Below are 22133 nucleotides of genomic sequence, written 5' to 3' on the forward strand. Positions count from 1 at the left end.
GACCATCTTTTTCCTGAGTAAGAAAGATACTCCATTTTTATGTCTCATCTCATGTCCTGAGTAATACATCATATAGTCCCCTGACTGAAAATGGCCCATTCCTGTCCATCTAAGTTCACTTATTCCCAATATATCCAGCTTCTTGCATTCCATTTCCATCTTTATTATTTCCAGCTTACATTGGTTCATACTTCTAACATTTCAAGTTCCAATGTTGTGGGTGAAACAGGGAGTCTCCCTTTTCCAACCAACAGCATCTGCAATCAAGCTTCCTTCTAGGTTTGACCTGGACACATCATAACAACTGATTCTAATTGTGGAAGCCCTCTGCTCTTCCCCAGTTGCATGCCTTCAGCCCTGGGGATCTTACCATCCAGCACCATATCATACTTTCTCATTTTTGGCATGCTAATAGAATGTTCTTGGCAAGGTACAGAGGTACAATATTTCAGAGAAAGGCCTTCCCCTGGAATATTTTTGACTTTCCAGTCTAGATCTGCAGTGTTCTGTGAAAACAAGTGTTTGTTAACTGCTTTATTAGTATTAATCGCTTGTTAGATAATTGCATCTTCTCAGTTAATAAGAAAAATTATATATGTGGATTCTCAAAAGTAATTTCTACTTATATATGATACTTTAAAAGAAACTATATTTGTTTTCATTCTTATTTCATCTAGGAATACAAGTATGGATGTAAGATATCTTCAACTCAGCTACTAGATACAGAGCAGTTGACTTCACTTCATATGTTCCCTATCATCTATCCCAGAATGTGTGGCATACTCTCTAGGTAAGCATATACTTGCCTAGAGAGTATGCCTAGAATGTGTGGTATACTCTCCAGGCAAGTATATGCTATGCCATGCATCAAGGGAAGAATCATTAACTTTTACTGAAGACCCATCAGTGGGAGATGCTGTCAAGATACAGAGCAGAAGTGATATTTCCATAAACAAGTAACAAAGCTGTGCATTACCATATTATTGCAATAATCTGGATTAGGGATATGGAAAGTAAGCCATGCTCGAGAAGAAATATAATTTCAGGTTTCCATCCTTATTTTACCCAAACATTAACAAGCAAAGGTTTGAATATGAAATATCTTCACAAATCACATACAAAGAGTGGTTGAATTTGCATCAAGTTAACCTAACATCCCACAATACAACACATTCTTTACCATCATTTGTAATAATGTACAGTCAGTTGCTCTCTATTCACAAGCAGCCTAGTCATGCAGATATTTCAGATGCATGCTATTGTTTTATGATTTGCATCCATGAATCTATAGTGCATTAGTACTATGTTAAATTGAACTTGCCATAAAATTATATTCTTGTTTAATCCTTTATCCAAGTGTAAGCAAAGTTTGGATGTGAAATATCTTCATAACTAGGCTCTGTACTAATGTACTATAGGTTTAAAACTATATACATGAGTAAGCTAAGAAGTTTATATATACAAGGGCAGTCTGAAAAGTTCTTGGCCTAACAAATGAAAAAACAAATTTATAATTTCAAAATTATTTTAATTTTTTAGCATAATCTCCTTAAGACTAATACATTTATTCCAGCGATGCTCCAGCACCATTATCCTCTCTGTTGTGGTTCTTAGTAACAAAATACCCATCTACAGCTGCAATCACTTCTTGATTCGAAGAAAAGCACTCACCAACAAGGAAGAGTTTTAGTTTTGGGAAGAGATAGAAGTCAGAGGGAGCCAAATCTGGGGAATAGGGTGGATGTTCCAACAATTCATAGTGCAGATCCCTTAATTTTCCCATTGCCAAAACACCGTTGTGGGCACGTGCATTGTCCTGATGAAAGATGATTTTTTTATTCTGCAAACTGGGTCTTTTCTCACGAATTTTTTCATCTAGTCTGGTTAAAAGATCGGAATAATATTCCCCAGTTATCGTTTTACCCTTTTCAAGATAATTAATAAAAAAATGCCTTTAGCATCCCAAAACACCGATGCCATGACCTTTCCTGCTGATGGAACCGACTTTGTCTTCTTTGGTGCTGAATAACCGACTTCTGTCCATTGTTTTGACTGCTGTTTGGATTCCGGTATGTAACGGTGAATCCAAGTTTTTCATCCATAGTAATAAATCAACGCACAAAATCAGTTTTATTCTTGTTAAAACGTTCCAAGCACTGTTCAGAGATGTTCATGCTAGTGCGTTTTTGATCTGCTGTGAGCAAGCGTGGCACCCATCTTGCACAAAGCTTTTTCATTTGCAATTCTTCATGCAAAATATATCCTACATGTTCTTTTGAAATGCCTATATTCTCAGCAATTTCAAGCACTTTGACTTGCTGATCATCCAATACCATATCATGCACTTGAGCAATGATTTCTGGTGTTGTTACACTTTTGGACGTCCTTCACATGGATCATCTTAAGTGTCAAAAATGAAGGAGAAGCGTGCCCATAAATTTTATGAACTTTGAATGAATTTCTTTTGGCATTAATCCTTCTTTTACAAAGAATTTTATACCCACACGATACTCAATATTATCCATTTCAAGGGATACAGAGAACACTTTTGCTTCAGACAGCTGTATAAAACAAACTACTTGATAGAATGACTTGCAATTTCACATAGAAGCTTATGACAGATGTACCAACTTAGAAAAAAAAAAAAATCTTGCCAATAGTGTTGCCATCTATTGTCGAGGCCAAGAACTTTTCAGACCACTCTCTTATATATATATATATATATATATATATATATATATATATTTTTTTTTTTTTTTTTTATTTATTTTTACATAATTTGGAAACTGTGCTCTAGAGAGCAAACACTGAACTTTTTCAAACCACTTCAGGCCTCTAATAAGCAGAGTGGTAGTCTCACATAGGAAAATAAAATTCATCATCCACCTAAAGATCATTGCAAACATTCATGTCCACAGCAGGATTTCACCCAATTAGTTGGAGAATGGATACTCTGGTCACTTGGCCAACCAAGGTTTGTTTATGTTAATTTCTTGTCAAGCATAGGTTATTTTCTTTCAGCAAAAACTTGCTACATGTATTTTCACTCAATTCAGCAAATCATTCAATATGTTAAGTATTCTCTTCATTTGAAATTACTATATATAAATATCACAGTACAAGTTAGTATATTATATATTTTTCTACTGTATCTGTGTTATTTCTTCTACTCTATTTTCTCTGTGCAGTACAGGCATGTTACCTGCATTGAACTAGTCATACTTTTAAGATGATACATAAGTCTGTACATTACTTCGATAAAATTTTACCAGTTGAAGGACTGTGCAGCAGACTACATTAAAAAAAAAAAAATCTCATTAACTTAATAGAAATGAAATAGCAATCTGCCAAACTCCAAGCCATGATATTTCTGTTGATTTATCAGTTTGAAAACAAACTGATAAATCAACACTCTAACTAGGAATATAAAGCTACTTTTATATCATCTGGCAAATCAACAATAAGGCAATCCATTATGCTGCCCCCCCCTTCCCCACACACCCCAGAAAGCAGAGCTTGATAAGCTTTCCCAAAATGATGCAAGTTTTATCTGTCATGACTATTTTCTTGTAACAAATAATCCAACTTCCAAAATTTATATCATGCAAGTTTCAAATGCATGGAGCCTTATCCTTTTTTTTTTTAGTGCATCAAGTTAAGCATTAAATATCACATCACTGTCTTCTCAATTCTGCAGTGACCATAAAGATGTTTATTTTGGAGAGTAAAAGGAAAAAGATTTTTCTGTATATTTTCTGCATACACCACAAATCCTACCCATGAAAAGGAAGAATAGGGTCTGAAAATAAACACCAGTGTTCACTATACTTTCTCTGAGAAGCCTGCTTATTCTCAGACACATCTCATGCCTCATTTATTTGACATAATTCATTTCAACACTTGCAATCTTAAAGAGAGTTGCTAATATTATCATGTTCAATAAACTTTGAATGTGCTATCATGCATTCCTCTCTCACTGCTGCTGTGAGTGTGTGCTTATGCACCCTGATAAATCTTGATGTACTCCACAGCAGTCCTAAATAAATTAACATAGGAAAGAATTACAGTGTGCTTTGCCATTCTTGTGATTTAAGTATTATTATAAAATAACATCAGGATGAAGTTCTGTTTTTATAGAGCAACTAAACATTCAGTATGACACAAGTGGAGAGATATCATGTAGCACATAAAAAATATAGAGGGCTAAAATATTGTAGTAGAAGTAGCAAGAGAGAAATGATATAGACCTCATGTTTTGTTATCTTCGAGAGTGTCAGCAGCATAAACTAGGCATAAGCAAATGTATTTCTAATTTAGGTACATACTAATCTGTGAGTTACAGATACTGAAGAAAAAAAATATACGGGGATTAAACTTATGAAAACTTATACAGAATTTGTGTCTAAGTTTTGGGATTATTTTCAGTGCTAAAAACTAGTTTTAAGAGAATCCACATTTCTGAGCACATATAGATCTTCCATCCAGTCACCTTTTGTTTGAGATGCATGTCTGACAAAAGACAATTTAGACTCATTGTCTCATTCAGGAGTTCACTATGTGCTGTCATCATTATGGCCTATTATAATGTTGTCAAACACAAATTATGGCATTCATCTATTTAGAATATCAAGGCTGCATTAGATACTAGGAGTCTAACATGTGTATAGTCTTGGTAACAATGTGACCCTTGCACTAGTGTAGTGAGTGTAATCTCACTAATACTAGTCTTGACTTTTTAGGGGAAGAGAGATTCATTAAGATTGTCTCCTTTGCAATAGGGAGGCAATCTCAATAAAAAAAGGAATTTATATGGCAGATGATTACAGCAGATGTGTGAATCAGTTGGAAGAAATATCATATCCATGGAGGAGTTGATCAGCGGTGTATGAAAGAAATATTTGTTAACACCAGTGGTAAATCCTGAGTGAAAAAAATCAAGATTTGGAGTGAAATGGGTGATTAAGGAAATCAAATTATGGATAAGTAGTATAAAGAGAGAGAGAGAGAGAGAGAGAGTGGAAAACAGTTATTTAATGACTAAAGGAAACATTGGAATATGACAGCTGACTAGAAATATGGTCCAATGAAAATCTGAAGGAGTAATTTTCTCATACAGAAAGTAGAAAAATAAATGATATGGATGGAGAGAACAGTTGGTCAGGTGATTGATGTAAATGGCTAATGATCACTTCATCAGGATATTTCATTCTGGTGGAATGTTTCATTCCTAAAGGAACAGGGAAGTTTGAGAAATTGGTAGTGAATGCAATACTTAGAATAATATACAACATATACAAAAAAAATAATATAGAATAAATACAACAGACACTCTCTGCAGTGAGCCTCTAGGGTCCAATAGAGCAAGAATCACTATAGTGAATTTTAAAGAAAAAGACTGATCCCCACTCTATTCCCATGCAGAAAAAAAAAAAAAAAAAAAGCTGGAAAACATAACAAAGGAAATCATATACTGATGACAAATACACAAACAAATGACAGGAAATGAACATAAAGAACATGAAAAAACACATGAAAAAGTACAAATGCAAACAATAACAAGAGACATATAAGAAACAACTAGAAGACTATGAAATTATGAAAATGAAACTGCAGAATTAATGATTTTTTTTTTTTTTAAATAACGAAACCTGTGGTGCGATCATAATTAAAAGAAACACACGTATTAACCACAGTGAAAATTATTTAATTGTAAATATTTCATCCTAAGTATCTTAGGACATCATCAGTACAGTAGTTTTAAACAATAATAGGAATAACACACAGTTAGGGTGCATGATTACAATAGAATCTCATTAAACGTGCATAACGTGCTACAGTAGTACAAAAAAAAATAAAATAAAAAAAAAATAATAATTATTTAACACAATTTTGTATGACAATTTCCCATACTTTAGGAATAGTAAGAACGTCGTTGCAGTTTAAGTTTGATCTGTATAGTAGGGCTTCAGAACTTTCTTTGTATAAACGTTCATGTTTATATAAAGATCTATGTAAAAGTTTAGACTTTTCCCAATGGATCCTATGATTTGGATTTTCAATTCCGTGTTGAGAGAGGCTAGAATCTCCACAGGGTATCTTCTTTTTGGATTTACACATCCAAAGAAAAGAAGATGGCTCCATTGCCACGTCTGTCTTTCGCAAGCCTACATTCTCAGGTTGCTACATTCACAATTCTTCTGCTCATCATCCATCTCAGAAATCTGGCATTATTAAATAACTAGTTTTCAGAGCACACAAATTCTACTCCTCTGAAGAATCTTTAAACCAGGAATTAGAAGTAATCAAAAATACAGCCATCCTAAATGGATATAATTCTAAAACAACTCAAAAAATCATCAGTAGTCATTTCTCCACACATCAAACCAGACAGGAAGAAGTCCATAGGATTCCCATACCTTACATCTTTCTAAAATTATGAAGAAATACAATTTTGCTACTACTTACAAACTTATCAACCAAATTTACAACTTGTTACCTTCTCCTAAGGACAAACTTTCACCTTTGATGTTGCCTGGCGTTTATGAGATTCCATCCTCATGCAAATTATCTTACTTTGGACAGACAGGGTAGGTCTGTTCAAAAAAGCATCTCGGAACATCAAGACCACATTCGTCTTTATAAATCACAGACATTTGGCCTCTCTCAATATGGAATTGAAAATCCAAACCATAGGATCCATTGGGAAAAGTCTAAACTTTTACATAGATCTTTATATAAACATGAACGTTTATACAAAGAAAGTTCTGAAGCCCTACTACACAGACCAAACTTAAACCACAACGACTGTCTTACTATTCCTAAAGTATGGGAAATTGTCATACAAAAGTGTGTTAAATAATTATTATTATTATTATTTTTTTTTACTACTGTAGCACGTTATGCACGTTTAATGAGATTCTATTGTAATCATGCGCCCTAACTGTATGTTATTCCTATTATTGTTTAAAACTACTGTACTGATGATGTCCTAAGATCTGTGGTTAATACGTGTGTTTCTTTTAATTAGAATTAATGATTAAATTTCAAACTCTTATGTAGGCTTAAACTAATGTTACTCAAGATCTTCATAATGAACTAAATATGTGCAATATTTTTAGAACTATAGATTAAAGAAATATGGCACAATATGCAGCATACTTTTTTAAATTAAAGTTTAATTAACAGTTATGCTGTTTGTGTTGGTAACAACTCATTTTGTGTTTGAAAGTCATTCCTAACTTACCAAGGTAGATGACTTCACTGTTAGGGAATTTGGACTGTAAGAAATTAAGCTTCAAGGATGGGAAGCTATCTAAGTCAGAAAATATTCTGACTTAGAATTTTATTAGATCTTTTAAAAAATCCCACAAATGGAGACCCATCTAATAGCTGGATATATAGTGATCCTTTGCTAGGCTTTCACTACTAGGAAGAAAAGCTGAGCACTCAATAGACAACCAATCCTCCCTGACGAATGGGTTCACATAGTAATTCACTGATTGGTATTCCTGTTGCTGCTCTTTAATAGATTGTCAGGATTGCATTAGCAATCATGGTTCCTAACTTGAAGGACTGCAATATGTAGTGGAAGCATTCATTCTGCATGTTGTCAAAGGCTTTAAGTTTAATGACTGCAGTGTGAGGGGAAGCTATCATTATTTTATAAGTAAATTCCATCCCAGATGAGGAACAAGACGAATTCAATTGCTCTCCCACTAGAACAGAAAAAATCTGTGTGCTTTGGATGACATCTTTAGGATAATGTTTTATTCTATTACTGACAATTTTCATGAAGATTTGGTGATCCACATTAGTCAGAAATGTAGATAGCCAACCTATTATTATTTGTGAGATTCTTGTCTTTCTTTGGAATGAAGACCACATTGCCATCTGTGAAATGATCTGGAATATCCCTATTCATTATGATGTTTTAAACAGTAAAAAAAAATCATAACAAATTATATTTAAAATTTGACATTTTAAAATCGTATATACACACACATGCAGGTTTCTTTTTATGCATATCTTTTTTACGTGGTTTTGAAGTTATGCAGAACATATTTCATGGAAATTCGGGGTTTCTCCATTGTACATAATGAACAGTGTGTTGCAGCACATTCTGGTGTAACGTGAGTAACGTGTAAGCAGTGAGTGTCTGTGAAGTTTAATTTTGCATGCGAGTAAGTGTTTATCTTTTCATTATCGTAAGTCTAAATTTTGCTAATTTTTATTTTGAAGATTTCATCTGGCCCAATGGAGGAAAAAAAGCACCAAAGAAAAGCAATTTCTTTGGAAATGAAAATTGCAATTTTAGATCACTTAGCAAAAAGAGAGGGATCTACGGTGCAATTGGTAAACATTTTAATTTAGGTGAATCTATTATAAGAGCAATTAAAAAGAATGAAATAAATAAGAAAATCTCATTTCTGGCACAAATCTAAGTGCCAAATTATCATCGTACTCAAGAGATGCTTTATTAGAAAAAAATGGAATGAGCACTCGTAATTTGGATTGAAGAACTAACTCAAAAAATTCCCATAAGTGGTTATTTAATTAAACAAAAAGCTCTTCGGTTTTATGAACAGATGAAGCAATTGGAGCCATCTACTTCCGCTTCCCAGGCTGATAAAGAATTTTCGGATAGCAAAGGATGGCTAAACAGGTTTGGTTTTTAAAAAGGACTGCACTTCATAATGTGAAGATTACAAGTAAGGTTGCAGGAGCAGATGAAGCAGCAGTCAAAAATTTGCATGAGAAGTTAGCCAAAATTATTGAAGATGGTGGATACTGTCTCGATCAAGTGTTTAATGCTGACAAAACAGGATTGTTTTGGAAGAAAATGCCTAGTTGAACTTATATCGCAAAGTCTGAAAAAAAAAGCAAGTGGGTTTAAAGCAAACAAAGATCGAGTAACATTGTTACTTTGTAGCAATGAATCAGGGGATCGAATATTGAAACACCCCCCTCCTAGTAAATCGATCTCTAAGACCATGTGCTCTAAAAGGCAAAGATCTAAAACAGCTGCTGGTACATTGGATGGCTAATACAAAGGCCTGGGTAACAACTGCTGTATTTACTGAATGGTTCAATAATTGTTGCTTTGTACCAGAGGTAGAAACATATATGAAGCAAAAAGCTCTCGATTTTAAAGTTTTATTAATTGTTGACAATGCACCAAGTCATCCACATTTAGAACATCCAAATGTGCAGGTAGTGTTTTTTCCACTCAATACAACATGCATTATTCAGCCATTACATCAAGGCATAATTGCTAAGTTTAAAAAATATTACGTTAAGCACAGTTTTCAATTTATATTGGATAAACTAGATTGCCAACTAGTTACCGACGTTTGGAAAAAATTTTCTATTTTGGACTGTTCATCAAATCATGTTGCATCTGCTATCGCTGAAATAAGACCACAAACTTTAAATGCCTGCTGGAAAGCAGCTTGGTCTGAATGTGTTGCAAAGAGTGCAATCACTCAACATCTACATTATCAGCTGAAATCATTATTTTGGCACATGAAATTTGTGGAGAAGGTTTTGATACATTTAGCCAGAATGATGTAGATGAATTGCTTGTAGATAATGCCTTAAGTAACGATGATATTATTGGATATCAATTAACTTTAAATATCATCGAAGATCTAGAAAATGATAGTGGAGCGGAAGAAAAACCTGTCTCCCTTTCTGCAAATATAATTCGAGGTCTTGAACTGTGCAATGAATTGGAAAATCATTTTCTTGTTAATGACACAAATTCTGAATGAGCCTTTAAATTCCAACATGAGCTGAAGAACTGTATGCCTGGATATTGCGAGATGTATAAAAAAATTAGTAAAATCATCATCGCAAAGTTTAATCACTGATTACATTGTCAGAAGAAAAAATCAGCACAGAATGAGGGTGAAGCTAATTCTGTTTGTGAAGAACCATTGCCTTTACCACATAGATTTAATGCGCTATCTCTTCTGGTGATGAAAATGATTTCACACCAGTTCGCAAATGTTGCCAAATATTGTCTAATAGCGACAATAATTCTGATGAAAAAATGTAAAAAAATTTTTTACTTTTCAATAAAATTAAATGAATAAAGATTTAAAAGAAACTTAGGCATTCCTATTTTCCTGAATTTTCATAAACTTTTTAATGCGATTTTAGGTTTATTTTAATTCATTGCTTCGGTTTTATATGGTTTTAGAAAATTATGGATTGTATCTCTAATTTTTCAACATAAGCTAGGTCTTTTTTGTGCGATTTTTTATATGTGGTTTTCTGTGGAACGTATCTACCACATAAAAAGAGACCTGACTGTGTGTGTGTATATATATATATATTCTTCATTGATTTCCTCATATGTACCTTCAAGAATGTACAGAATATCATGTCAACAATTTTCCTCAAATTAATCTATCACTAGTCAGCACTCCAATATTGCCAAATCCTATAGTCAGAAATGCCATAGAAAACAGAAATATGACTATTTCTGGAAGAATCCTAGAAGAAATCACATCTAGATAGATTGATGATTGATAAATTGATGAAAAACCTAGAAGAAATCACATCTAGGTCTTTTTTTGCCATTTTGGAAACAACCACGAAATATCACTTTATATCAAAAAATAAATTTATGATTTGATGCATAATGAGCATGTATCAGCTTATAAGTATTCATTTTTCAAATGTAATGAGTATTTAAAAATTAAAAGAACTTTTCAAAACAATAAAATTGAAGAATTTGAAATGTTGAGAAGTGTTGACAATAGTTTATCTTTTCATTATTTAGATAAACACTTTGCTGAAATTAACAACTATCTATAAAAGCAATATTTCTTGCTTCTAATATGGTGTCTAGCAGCATTATACGGTCATCCCCTGACTTACGTCTGGGTTCCGTTCCATCCGGCAGGACGTAAGTCAATACATTAAATCAATAGAGTTATAGGGATTAGGGACTTAACCGTAATAAGTATACTGTCATTTTAATTTTTAAACCTTATTATAAAACTGTACTGTGTGTTACTGCCACTATAAAACAAGAGAATAATCACCCAAATCTTCCTCCACAATCAGATCTTCATTACTTTCCCTGTGTGAATGATCAGGTTGTGGCTCTTCTGGTGTAACCTTTGTTTTTTTTGTTTTTTTTGATGAAAATGTCCAATGTGTTTTGCTTATTCCTCTTCTTCTTTTCACTTTAAATTTGTTCATAGCAAGCAAATGCATCATGTACTTTCATTTCTATTATTAAGTAGAGTTCAACATTGGGGTTCCAGTGTTCTTACAATGTCTGAAGACATTTTGAGAACATCGCTATCTGCAAAGAACATTTCTGCATGATCCTTCACTGTAAATTGTTTAATTACCTCTTCTGTTTCTCTTTTACCCTCTTCTTTTTCTCGTTTTTCCTCTTCTGCAACACTTGTTCCTCCTGTTCGACCAATTCTTCGTTGGTCAACTCTTCAGGAGAACTTTTTATGAGTTGAATTATTGTCATCATTCACTTCGAGATGCAGATTGTGTGCTATGCCCGCTATTACATACTTCCAAAATCATGCACAAACCTTTTTTAATGTCTTTTTCCATATGCCACCCATATGTCATTGAGAGATTACTTCGTCCCAAGCCACAGCAATATTTTTAATAGCATAATAAATATTGAATGTTTTCCAGAATTGCATGAGAGTCTGGTCATTTCCTTCAGTAGCAGAAATGGCTTGTGAAAAAGTTATCCTTAGATAATAAGCCTTAAACACTGCAAGAACTCCCTGATCCATCGGTTGGATCAATGAAGTAGTGTTTGGTGGGAGAAACATGACCTTGAACTTGGTGATGATCACCATTATAAGATGGATGACCTGGAGCATTATCTAGAATTAATAAAATTTTAAATTCTACATTTTCTTTCACACAATAGCTTTTTATTTCACTTGCATAACAATTGATTAAGACATCCTCAAACAATTTTTGAGTCATCCATGACTTCTTATTGCTCAGATAATGAACTGGGAGTTTGCTTCGTAATGTTTTTGAAGATTCGTGGATTCTCTCTGTGCCGTATCACAAATGGTTTCAGTTTATATCCAGCCACATTACCTGTAACAGAATTGTAACACGGGCATTAAGAGCTTTGAAACTAGGTATAGATTTTAGCTTTTTTGTGGATGAATGTCCGCTCGGGCATTTTTTTCCAAAACAAGGACGTCTCATCCATATTAAATATTTGCAGTGCCAAATAATTTTCCTCCGTAATAATTTTATCCAATTTTTCCACAAACTCCTTGGCAGCCGTCTCAGCACTTGCAGATTCCTATACATTTTCACATTATGCAGTGCAAAACGCTGCTTGAATCACATGAACCAACCGGAAAAAGCACTGAATTTGTAGTCATGATTGGGTTTTGCTTTCTCCTTCATCATGTTGAAGATACTTATTTTGAAAGTTTATTTTTCACTTGGTTAGAGTATAATAAATTTAGTTTAATCCTTTATCAAAGTGTGAGCAAACAAAGTTTGCGCCTGAAAGTATCTTCAGGACTGGGGTAAGGTGGTACAACACCTTGCTTCTAATATGGTGTCTAGCAGCATTATACGGTCATCCCCCGACTTACGTCTGGGTTCCATTCCATCCGGCAGGATGTAAGTCAATACATTAAATCAATAGAGTTATAGGGATTAGGGACCTGGGCAAGGAGTGCCCTGGTGTTGTACCACCTTACCCCAGTCATGAAGATACTTTCAGGCGCAAACTTTGTTTGCTCACACTTATACAAAGGATTAAACTAAATTTATTATACTCTAACCAAGTGCAAAATAAACTTTCAACATCTTTCTCTAAATCCAGAGTAATTTATTAAAAAAGGGTGGCACACCATTTGGCAACTCCTATAGGTAGAGATGACCTGCTAATGCTTCTGCCTGGTATCTCCACTTGGGCCTGGCTCCCACTGAAGAGACCTCAATAAAGGTCGAAACTAGTCTGGGTTGTGGCCCTTCCCTTAATGCATAACATTAGACATATCCGCAAGGAGATGTGTTTTGCATTATGGGAGATACTGAGATAGGAGTGTTGGTAGCTTGCTCCACCTTTGCAAGGAGTGCCCTCCTGGTGTTGTACCACCTTACCCCAGTCCTGAAGATACTTTCAGGTGCAAACTTTGTTTGCTCACACTTGGATAAAGGATTAGACTAAATTTATTATATGAAGATACTTAGTGTCTTAGCGGTTATGGTCACAGTGCTAAGGGGTATGCACTTTTGGTTCAGGTCCTCTATCAATGATGCAAATAGCTTTTCCATATCACCGATAGGACCATGTTGTTGCTTCATCACTATCGTCAATTTAATGGGAGTAGATCCTTTCACAGCCTTTACGATTTTATCCTTATTTTTCAAAATGGTCATCACTGTAGAATGAGACTATCTGAAGTCATGTGCGATCCATTGATGGGCTTACCAGCTTCATGTTGCTTTATAACTTGCGACTTCGTTTCAAGATCAACTGCTCACCTCTTTTTCTGTGATTCTTCACTAGGTTTTTTGATTGTGCATGCAGGGGCCATGATGCTCAAAACATCGCAAAATATTTAACAATAAATACACAAATAACCTATTTCTCAAACACAAAATCAACAGAGGAACTGTTGAAGACACGTGCCGACAGCTGAGGGAGGTTGCCGCTGAGAGCGCTATTGACACTGTGCATGCTTTACCTTACGCTCGCTTGCGTCTTATTCGAAAGTATACCCGAAAATGTTATTTATTCCCTTATGGGATCACAGATGTAACTCGAATGGATGTAAGTCGAGGGATCACTGTGTGTGTGTATATATATATATATATATATATATATATATATATATATATATAAACATTGGTGGGGGTTGGGAGTATAAAACATGACAACCTTGTAAATTTCTGCTTTAAATACAGATAAGGTCTTCCACTCAGAATAATAATAATAAAAAAAAAAACTTCCAATTTGTAATTGAAGATGGCGAATAAATCAACTTAAAAAATTGAATGATAGTAATAAACACAAATTAATTAACAACAACTGAAACTAATATAAGAAGAGAAATAGAGTCAAAAACAGACAAAAAAATACAATACCTGTCTCAGACTTGTTTCTGTCGCTTGCGGGGTTTCAAGTATAGATGACAGGAACCTCGGTATCTATAATTAAAAGTTGCATCATATTATAAAATCGTGCCTCGATTATTTGAATGTAATCACAAAAAGAAAATTCTTATCCCCATAACAATGAAAGTTATTTAATAATGAATATAAAGTTTCTAAATAAGAGTTTCTTACTTAGAATTAGTGGCATTTCTACATATTTCTCTAGAATGCTGTTGACACACCTAAGATAATGGATTTATCTATAAACGGGAAGTTTATGAGTATATGTGTTACCGCTAAAGTGCAGAAATCAGTTATTCTACAGATTATCTAGGTATTGTGCAGATTAACTAGGGTGATCCGTTAACGTGCGGAAAATTGTTTCATTTCTCAAATTACCTAGATAATCTGCACGTTACCTACTAGGCACTCGTTAAAGTGAAAATAAGATCTTTGCTGGAACAACTTTAACATAATGTTATTTATTTATTTTTCGATATCTAAAGAATCAAGCTAACACAATCAAACAATCAACAAATTAGTTGATAGAATCAATCAATTAAAAAACTATAATACAAAGAATCAAACTGTTTAAAATATTATTACAATTAAGGAAATGAATTTGAAAAACATATGACACTGGCGAAACCAAACTAAAAGTGGAGGGAGAGGGGGGAAGGAGTAGGGAAAGGAAATGAGAGAAACAAACTTTTGAACTTTAACGATACGGAAGCCGTTAATATGCAGAAAACTCTTGATTCCGCACGTTAACGGAGCAAATCAGTTAATCTGCAGATTAGCTAGGTAATGTGCACATTAACGGCTTTTGAGCTTTAGCGGTAACATATGCAAAAGCAATTTCAGGTTTTGATAAATATCACTTCAATTTACATTAAAGATGCCAAGAAACTATATTCTTAGTTTAATCCTTTAACCAAGTGTAAGCAAACAAAGTTTACACATGAAGTGTCATCATGACTGGGCTACTTGTAACTTATATGTAATTTATATGTAACTTAAGAATACCAGGCTAATGACTTCATATCAATTGCCTCAGTATCCAATAATACAAAGCACTACCCCCCCCCCTCTTTTGGACATGTATAATGCTATGCATTATGGGAAGGGTCACTACCCAGACCAACTTTGACCTTTTACTGAGGTATGTTAAAAGTCAAAAACTCTGACTGATCCTAAAGGATCACTACTAAACTTATCACTTCAGGACAAGAAAATCAGCAAGAACCTCGCTACTCTCCCAGAAGCAAGCTACCATCAGTGGAAGCCAGACCTAGAAGAGATACCAAGATTACAACTTACAACATTATTGACCTAAGGGGTGAAGCAAATGCTTTTCATAGTCCCTGCTATCTGGAGAGAAATGGTGAGTGGAGAAAACTTTGAGCTAATTGCTCGCCCTGAGTGGGCTTGAAGATTAGTCCTCAGAATTGTAGTTTAGGATGGCTTTTGGTCTTTTATGTTTGAAAGAATCTGTTGTGTCATAATCCGCATCCAGTTTAATCAGTTTGTTAGGGTGCACAGATGCTTTTGAGAAGAATTTGGTTGCTATAGTCTGCACGAAAGTGTAAATATAGGGGACATTTGTGTCCCGATGAAGTTGCACAGCTTGTACGAACCATGTGGCGTTCAGGATCATTCTGAGACATTTATTTTGCACATGTTGTAACTTAAGAATACTAGTATTAGTGGTATGGCTCCAGGGAGAAGCATAGGTGAGCATTGGACGAACCTCAATTTATATATGAGTAGTTTGATTCTGGTGCTCAGCTTACTGTTCCTATTAATCAGTGCATAGAGCTGGGCTATGGTTTTTGATGTTTTTATACAGAGTCTTGATATGGGAGCTGAAAGTCAGTTTTCTGTCCAGAAGTACGCCAAGATATCTGATCTCAGTTAGCCATGGGATTTTTGTGTTAAATAGGAGGATGTCTCCTTTAGGAAGCATTAATCTTCTGGAGAATAGCACGACTACGCTTTTCTGAGGATTTACTTGGAGTCGCCATTTGGCAAAATATTGTTCGATTAGTAATAGGTTTTCCTGTAGTTTCTTGATGGCTAGGTGCAGCTTTAAAGATCTGGCTAATATCACTATATCATCTGCGTATAGGGCTTTGATTGATGGCAATGGTTGTGCAGGATGTCACACATGTATATGGAAAACGGTCCCAGTAAGGATCCTTGCAGGACTCCAGCCAAGATGCGTTTTTGTGTCAAAACTGCACGGCTCATCCTAACTTGCATTCGCCTATCGTAGAGGTATGACTTCATTAGATGAATCCTTCCCATTGGTATTCCATTTGATATCAGTTTGTATAACAAACCATAATGCCAAACCTTATCGAATGCACTGGCTATGTCAAGGAAAACAGCCCCAGTACATTGACGTCAGTTGAAACCTGTGGTGATATATTCTACTAAATTGTATATTTGTTGCATGGTACTGTGAAATTGATGGAACCCAAACTTCTCCTCAGGAAAAATATTTAGCTTGTGTACTGATTCTTGGAGTCTGATAAGAATTACCTTCTCGGCAATTTTGCCCAGGTTTGAGATGAGGCTGATTGGTCTGTAACTTTGAGGCAATCGCGGGTCTTTTCCAGCCTTATGGATTGGCATTATGTCCGCCAGCTTCCAGTAGGAAGGGAAATATTTGTAGTGAAGGATGGAGTTTAATATATTTGTCAGATGCACAATAGCTCTGCAAGGTAGTAGCTTTATCACATTGTTGGAAATGCCGTCAGGACCATTTTTGTTCTTTAACTTCTTAATTATATCATATATTTCAGCAGGTGATGTGGGTGCAGTTTGACTAGAGTACGTGATAGAAGATTTGAGTGAACATCTGACGTGTCGATGGATCTTATATATGTGATTAATATCGAGATGATCATATGAAGATTTACATTGCTTTTCTAAATGTTTTGCTATTGATTCAGCTATATCTGCATCGGTGTGGATGAGACCTAGATCTGTTTGGAGAGGGGGAAGAGGTTAATTTCTGTTTTTAATCTTTCTGATAAGATTAAAACATATGGAGTGGTTATCAGGAGAGATGGAGGTCAGTTTTTCTTCCCAAAGTTGATTTCTATGGGCTGTGAGGGCATCTCTCACTGCAGAGTTGAGTCTGTTTAAGATCGGTTTGTCTTGTGGTGCCCTGGTGTTGTGGTATCTTCTGGCAAGTGGTTGGATCTGTGGGTTGTTGCGGAGGTAGTAACTGCTGCACAGGCTGCATTAATTTGTTCAGTTAGATCTTTTACAGCTGTTTCCATTTCCTCTGGATTTTATGATGGGTACGGGACCAATATATTTCGGGAGTACCTTGGACAACCTTTCCCAAGGAATGAATGAGTGCGAGGGGGGAAGACAGTTTTTCTTGGTTTCCCAACTTTAACAGTATTGGATTGTGGTCAGATGATAGATCATTAAGTGTCATTATACTGTATTGGAGTCTGATATTCTGTAGCATGGCTATGTCCAAAACATCAGATCGCCATATGTGCTGTGATGGGTGGGCTCAGCGAGACCTACCACAACCACGTTGTTGAATCCTGTATAGTTTGCTACAATGTGTCCGTTTAAGTTGCCGGCTTCAAATCTGAGGACAGTAATATTTTTTGTGGAGGATTATATGCTGCGAATATTTTTAGTTTGCCAGCCGAGCTCGTGAGAATCTCAATGCCAATGATCTCGAGGTTAGTGGTAGGAGGGATGTTTATAGAATGATGAGTGATGTAATTCTTAATGAAAATGACAGTGCGCCGCCTCCTCTGTGGGACAGTCTGTCTGTTCTGTACAGTTGATATCCCCTAATTTTGGGGTTGTCTGAAGGTCTTAGATGCGTTTCGTTTACTAAAAGTACATCTGGCTGATGTCTTTGGATGAAGTCCTGGAGTTCTAAGATCTTACTCCTCAGGCCGTTCGCATTCCACGCGATGATCTCTAGTGAGTCTGGTTTTAATTTATTCCTGTTCATTAGTGAGTGCTGTGATGATAGTTTGTGTATCCTTTAGGAATCTTTTAGTGGAGGATGGTGAGGGGTTGGATCTGCTAAAGTCCAGCAGCATATTTACTAGAGAGGCGGTGATGATAGCTGTCAAATTTGATAGTGGTGCTAGCTGATTCTTTTTCTGGGTTGACTTTTTTGTATGAACTACATCTGCATATGTCCTTGTCTGACTCTGTTGAGTTGATCTTTTAGAGACCTCTGGTTTCAGAGGATGGATTTCTGAGCATTTTTGCTTGTCCATAGGGGTCTGTGGAGTTGTGGTCTCTGGGATAGATCTGCTAGGGGAGGAAAAGAGTCTGCCTACTTCCGACTGTCTGTTTTTCGGGTTTTCGGAACAACCTCTATAATTGGCAGTGTGAGGGCCGCCGCAGTTAGCACATTTTACCAGAGTAGTTTTTGGTTTTGTGCAGATGTTAGTCAGGTGATTTTTTGCACACTTCAGGCATTTGTACTCTGCCTAGCAGAGTCTCTGAGCATGACCAAATCTTTGGCATCTGCGGCATTGCCCAGTTGAAGCATTCCTTCTCAAAAGCTCTGGGGTGATTCAGAGTCCACATTCTGATTTGAGGTCATAGATGTTTTTATAGGCTTGATGTATCGCTATTAAAACTAGAGGCATAGGGGTTTTGTCCACTCTAGTCATCCTGCTGACCTTGATGGGTGGTAGGTCCTGGTGGCGGAGGTTAGCCGCTATTTTGTCAGAGGTTATATCCACTGTAACATCCCTTAGGACCACCTTCAGATTTTGTTCGGCACCAAGACAGAAAGAATGCATGGTACAGGATATGATTTGAATCCAGTTCTTTTGTTAGTTTTCTAAAGTCTGCTACAGTAGCAGGCTGGATTTTAATGCCATCATCCATATTTTTAGCCGAGACATAATGTATTTGTAGGTTTGTCATGGTGGACCTTAAGTGTGTTCATTTTTTCCTTTCCTGGAGAACAATCGGAGGTACCCTCTCTTTGGGGGAGGCTGTGAGATCAAAACTGGGAGTGTCTTCTTCCATACCTAAATCCATGAGAGGTTCTGCATCAGAGGTTTTACATTTCATGCGTGCCCGAGCTTCTTTGAAGTCTGTAGAAGGAGAAATCACCAAATCAAGTTTCTCCTCTGTCTGGGGAGTGTCTTTGCACTCTTCGATTTCTCCTGGCAAGGAGTAGTAATGAAGGCTACTGGGCCATTCATTTCCCACTTATTTCAGTATCTTTTTTGAGAATGCTAATCACATGCCCTTTGTTGTTGAGCGATTTAATATAAGCATCATCTTCTTCTTCTTCACTCATTGTGAAGTATTTAGTACTGTACGTTAACAATGGCGGTTGTAATGGCAGTTAGGCCTAGTGAATCGTCCTCTTATAAATACAGTTCACTTACCTGTGTGTTTTGTTTTAATAACCTCAATCACTTCGGTTCTATTGAATCTTACAGTTTCAGGATTCCAGAATTCAACTCACTGACTAAAAATACTCATGAACTACATTAAAAACTTCATTGCATCCTTGAACCAATTCTCTATATATCACTCAAAGTCACTACCGAGTCCTCCAGATACCAAGATTGAAATAATGCAAAACTCATATATTTCCCATATACAAGTAGTGAAAAGGCATATCACCTTATTTTTAAAATACTCTGGATCAGAGATAGATATTGAAAGTTTTTTCACTTGAATATATTTCACTTTAATTTATAGTATTACATGGTAATACTATAAATTAAAGATGCCAAGAAATTATATTCTTGGTTTAATCCTTTCTTGGAATTATATTTTTGGAAAGTATATATATATATATATATATATATAATCAAGGAAAAGAAGGAGTAGCCATAGTATTCAACACTAAGTACAAGGCTAATCTTGAATAGCAGGCAGTCTCAAGTAGAGTGATGTGGGCAAATATGAGAATGGGGAACTGGACAATGAGACTTGGTTGTGCCTATGGTCCCACAGGAGGTTCTACTAAGATAGAAGTGGAGGAATTTTTTTAAGGCTTTAGAGAAAGCAACTGACACAATGAAAAAGGAAAAGTTGGTCCTTGTTGGGGATCTAAATAGCAGAGTAGGATATGATTGTCAGACACAAAAATATTTCAGGAAAATTTGGAGAAAAGAGCAAAGCTAATAATAATAATGACAAATACCTGTTGGATTTCTGCTCAGGACATAGACTGGTTATTACTAACACCATTTTCCAACATAAAAATGTACACGAATTCACATGGAGAGAAGAAGCAAGGAATAAGAAAAGTTTCATTGACTATGTTATTGTTGATGGTGATGTTATCTCCCTGGTGCAGGCCACCAGAGTGTACAGAGGATTTGAAATTGGAAGTGATCACTATTTAGTCTTGAGCAGGATAAAATTGAATTTCATATTGAAAAGAATAACATGTAAGAAAGTTTTAAAGAGAATAAAAGTTGAACGGTTCTTAGATGTGAACTGTAGACTAAAATACACAAATATTATTATTATTATTCAGGCCTCCATGGAGTCAAAAGACTCATCGTGGGAGGTCCCCCCCCCCTAAGAAACACAAAGTCTATCACACCACTCCTTGAACTCACTGACCGTGCTCGCTCCAACCACTCCATCAGGCAATGCATTCCATGGTTCAACCACCCTCCATGCAAAGAAACCACTCCTCACCTTCTTGCTCACAGTTTCCTTTCGTAACTTCCAGGGATGGCCTCTTGTCATCACTCCTTCCTGCTGTTCAACCAAGCGAAAGAACTCCCCAGTGTCAACCCTGTAACCACCTCTCAACAGTTTAAAAGTCTCGATCATATCACCTCTCCTTCTTCTATCCACCAAACTCTGCAGCCCACATTTCCTCAGCCGATTCTCATAACTATCATTGTACAGTCCTGAAAAAACCATCTTTGTTATCTGTCTTTATACTCTTGCCACAGTTAATTTATCCCTTTCAAATCCTGGGGACCAAATCTGAGAACAATAGCCTAAGTGTGGTCTGATCAGGGTCTTATACAATGGAATGATAACTGTTTTATCTCTGCAGGTCAGTGTCCTTCTCATTATTGCAGCAATCCTCTGTATTACCTTCACCACCTTTGCAATATGTCCCCTAAATTTCAGGTTTCTATCAATCATCAACCCCAGATCTCATGTAGCACCCTGTCAAATGCCTTCGCTGTCTAAGAAAATGGCAGTATGTGCCTTTCCTTCATCTAATGCTCTTGTAACTTTATCATAAAAGGCTAGCATATTGCTAAAACAAGAGCACCACTTCACAAATCCATGTTGACTCTCACAGATAACATTACCCTCATCTGCCCAATGTTGTATACGATCGTTCACTACTTTCTCCAAGATCTTACTAACTACTGATGACATACAAACTGGCCTATAATTAGACACGTCCAGTCTGCTACCGCCCTTATGCAATGGCACTATCTTACCTTCCTTCCATTCCATGGGCACCTTTCCCGCAGCCAGACTTTCATTGAAAAGCCAGGTCAAAGGCACTGTCAGTTCCCTAGCACATTCTCTCAAACTCGTGGTGAAATACGATCCAGTCCCACAGCTTTACTGACATCCAGAGTACTCGGTATTTGAAACACACTCACCTCCTGTACCTCTAAACCTTGAACCTGCCCTATCCCTCTAGCATTAAAACTGACTCCTCCAGGATGAAATCCTCCAATAAAGTGGTCATTGAACAATTCTACTATGTCCTATGCATCAGTCACTCTATTTCCATTTTTATCCCACAATATCATTCTTCCACAGTCATTTCTCCTCCTATTGGCAATGGGTGATGAAAAAATCCTTAGGGCTAATCTCCTCTTATATTCCAGTTTCTTCTTCCTTACCATACTAGTGACTATTCTGGCCAATGTCTTATACTCTTCATGCATCTTCTTTTCACCTGTCTCCTTATATCTCTTCCACAGCCTCTTTTTTGCATGCAATTCCTGTTTAATATTGTTTGTCATCCACTTTACTTCAAATTGTGTCCTCTTGTT

General features: G+C 36.0%; 1 protein-coding gene across 7 annotated transcripts in view; it reads right to left on the reverse strand.

Moving 5' to 3' along the window:
- The window catches only part of eIF2Bgamma (eukaryotic translation initiation factor 2B subunit gamma), a 234200-nt gene that overhangs the window by 46980 nt on the left and 165087 nt on the right, over nucleotides 1-22133 (reverse strand). For all 7 annotated transcript variants that reach the window (XM_090410369.1, XM_090410364.1, XM_090410365.1 and 4 more), the window contains one exon: nucleotides 14113-14175. In XM_090410369.1, the coding sequence (XP_090266495.1) occupies nucleotides 14113-14175 (63 nt within the window). The remainder of the gene's footprint in view (nucleotides 1-14112; nucleotides 14176-22133) is intronic.

Source organism: Typopeltis vanoorti, chromosome 20, assembly GCF_054136105.1.
Source record: "Typopeltis vanoorti isolate ZY-2024b chromosome 20, IOZ_Tvanoo_1.0, whole genome shotgun sequence".
Lineage (NCBI taxonomy): Eukaryota > Metazoa > Arthropoda > Arachnida > Uropygi > Thelyphonidae > Typopeltis > Typopeltis vanoorti.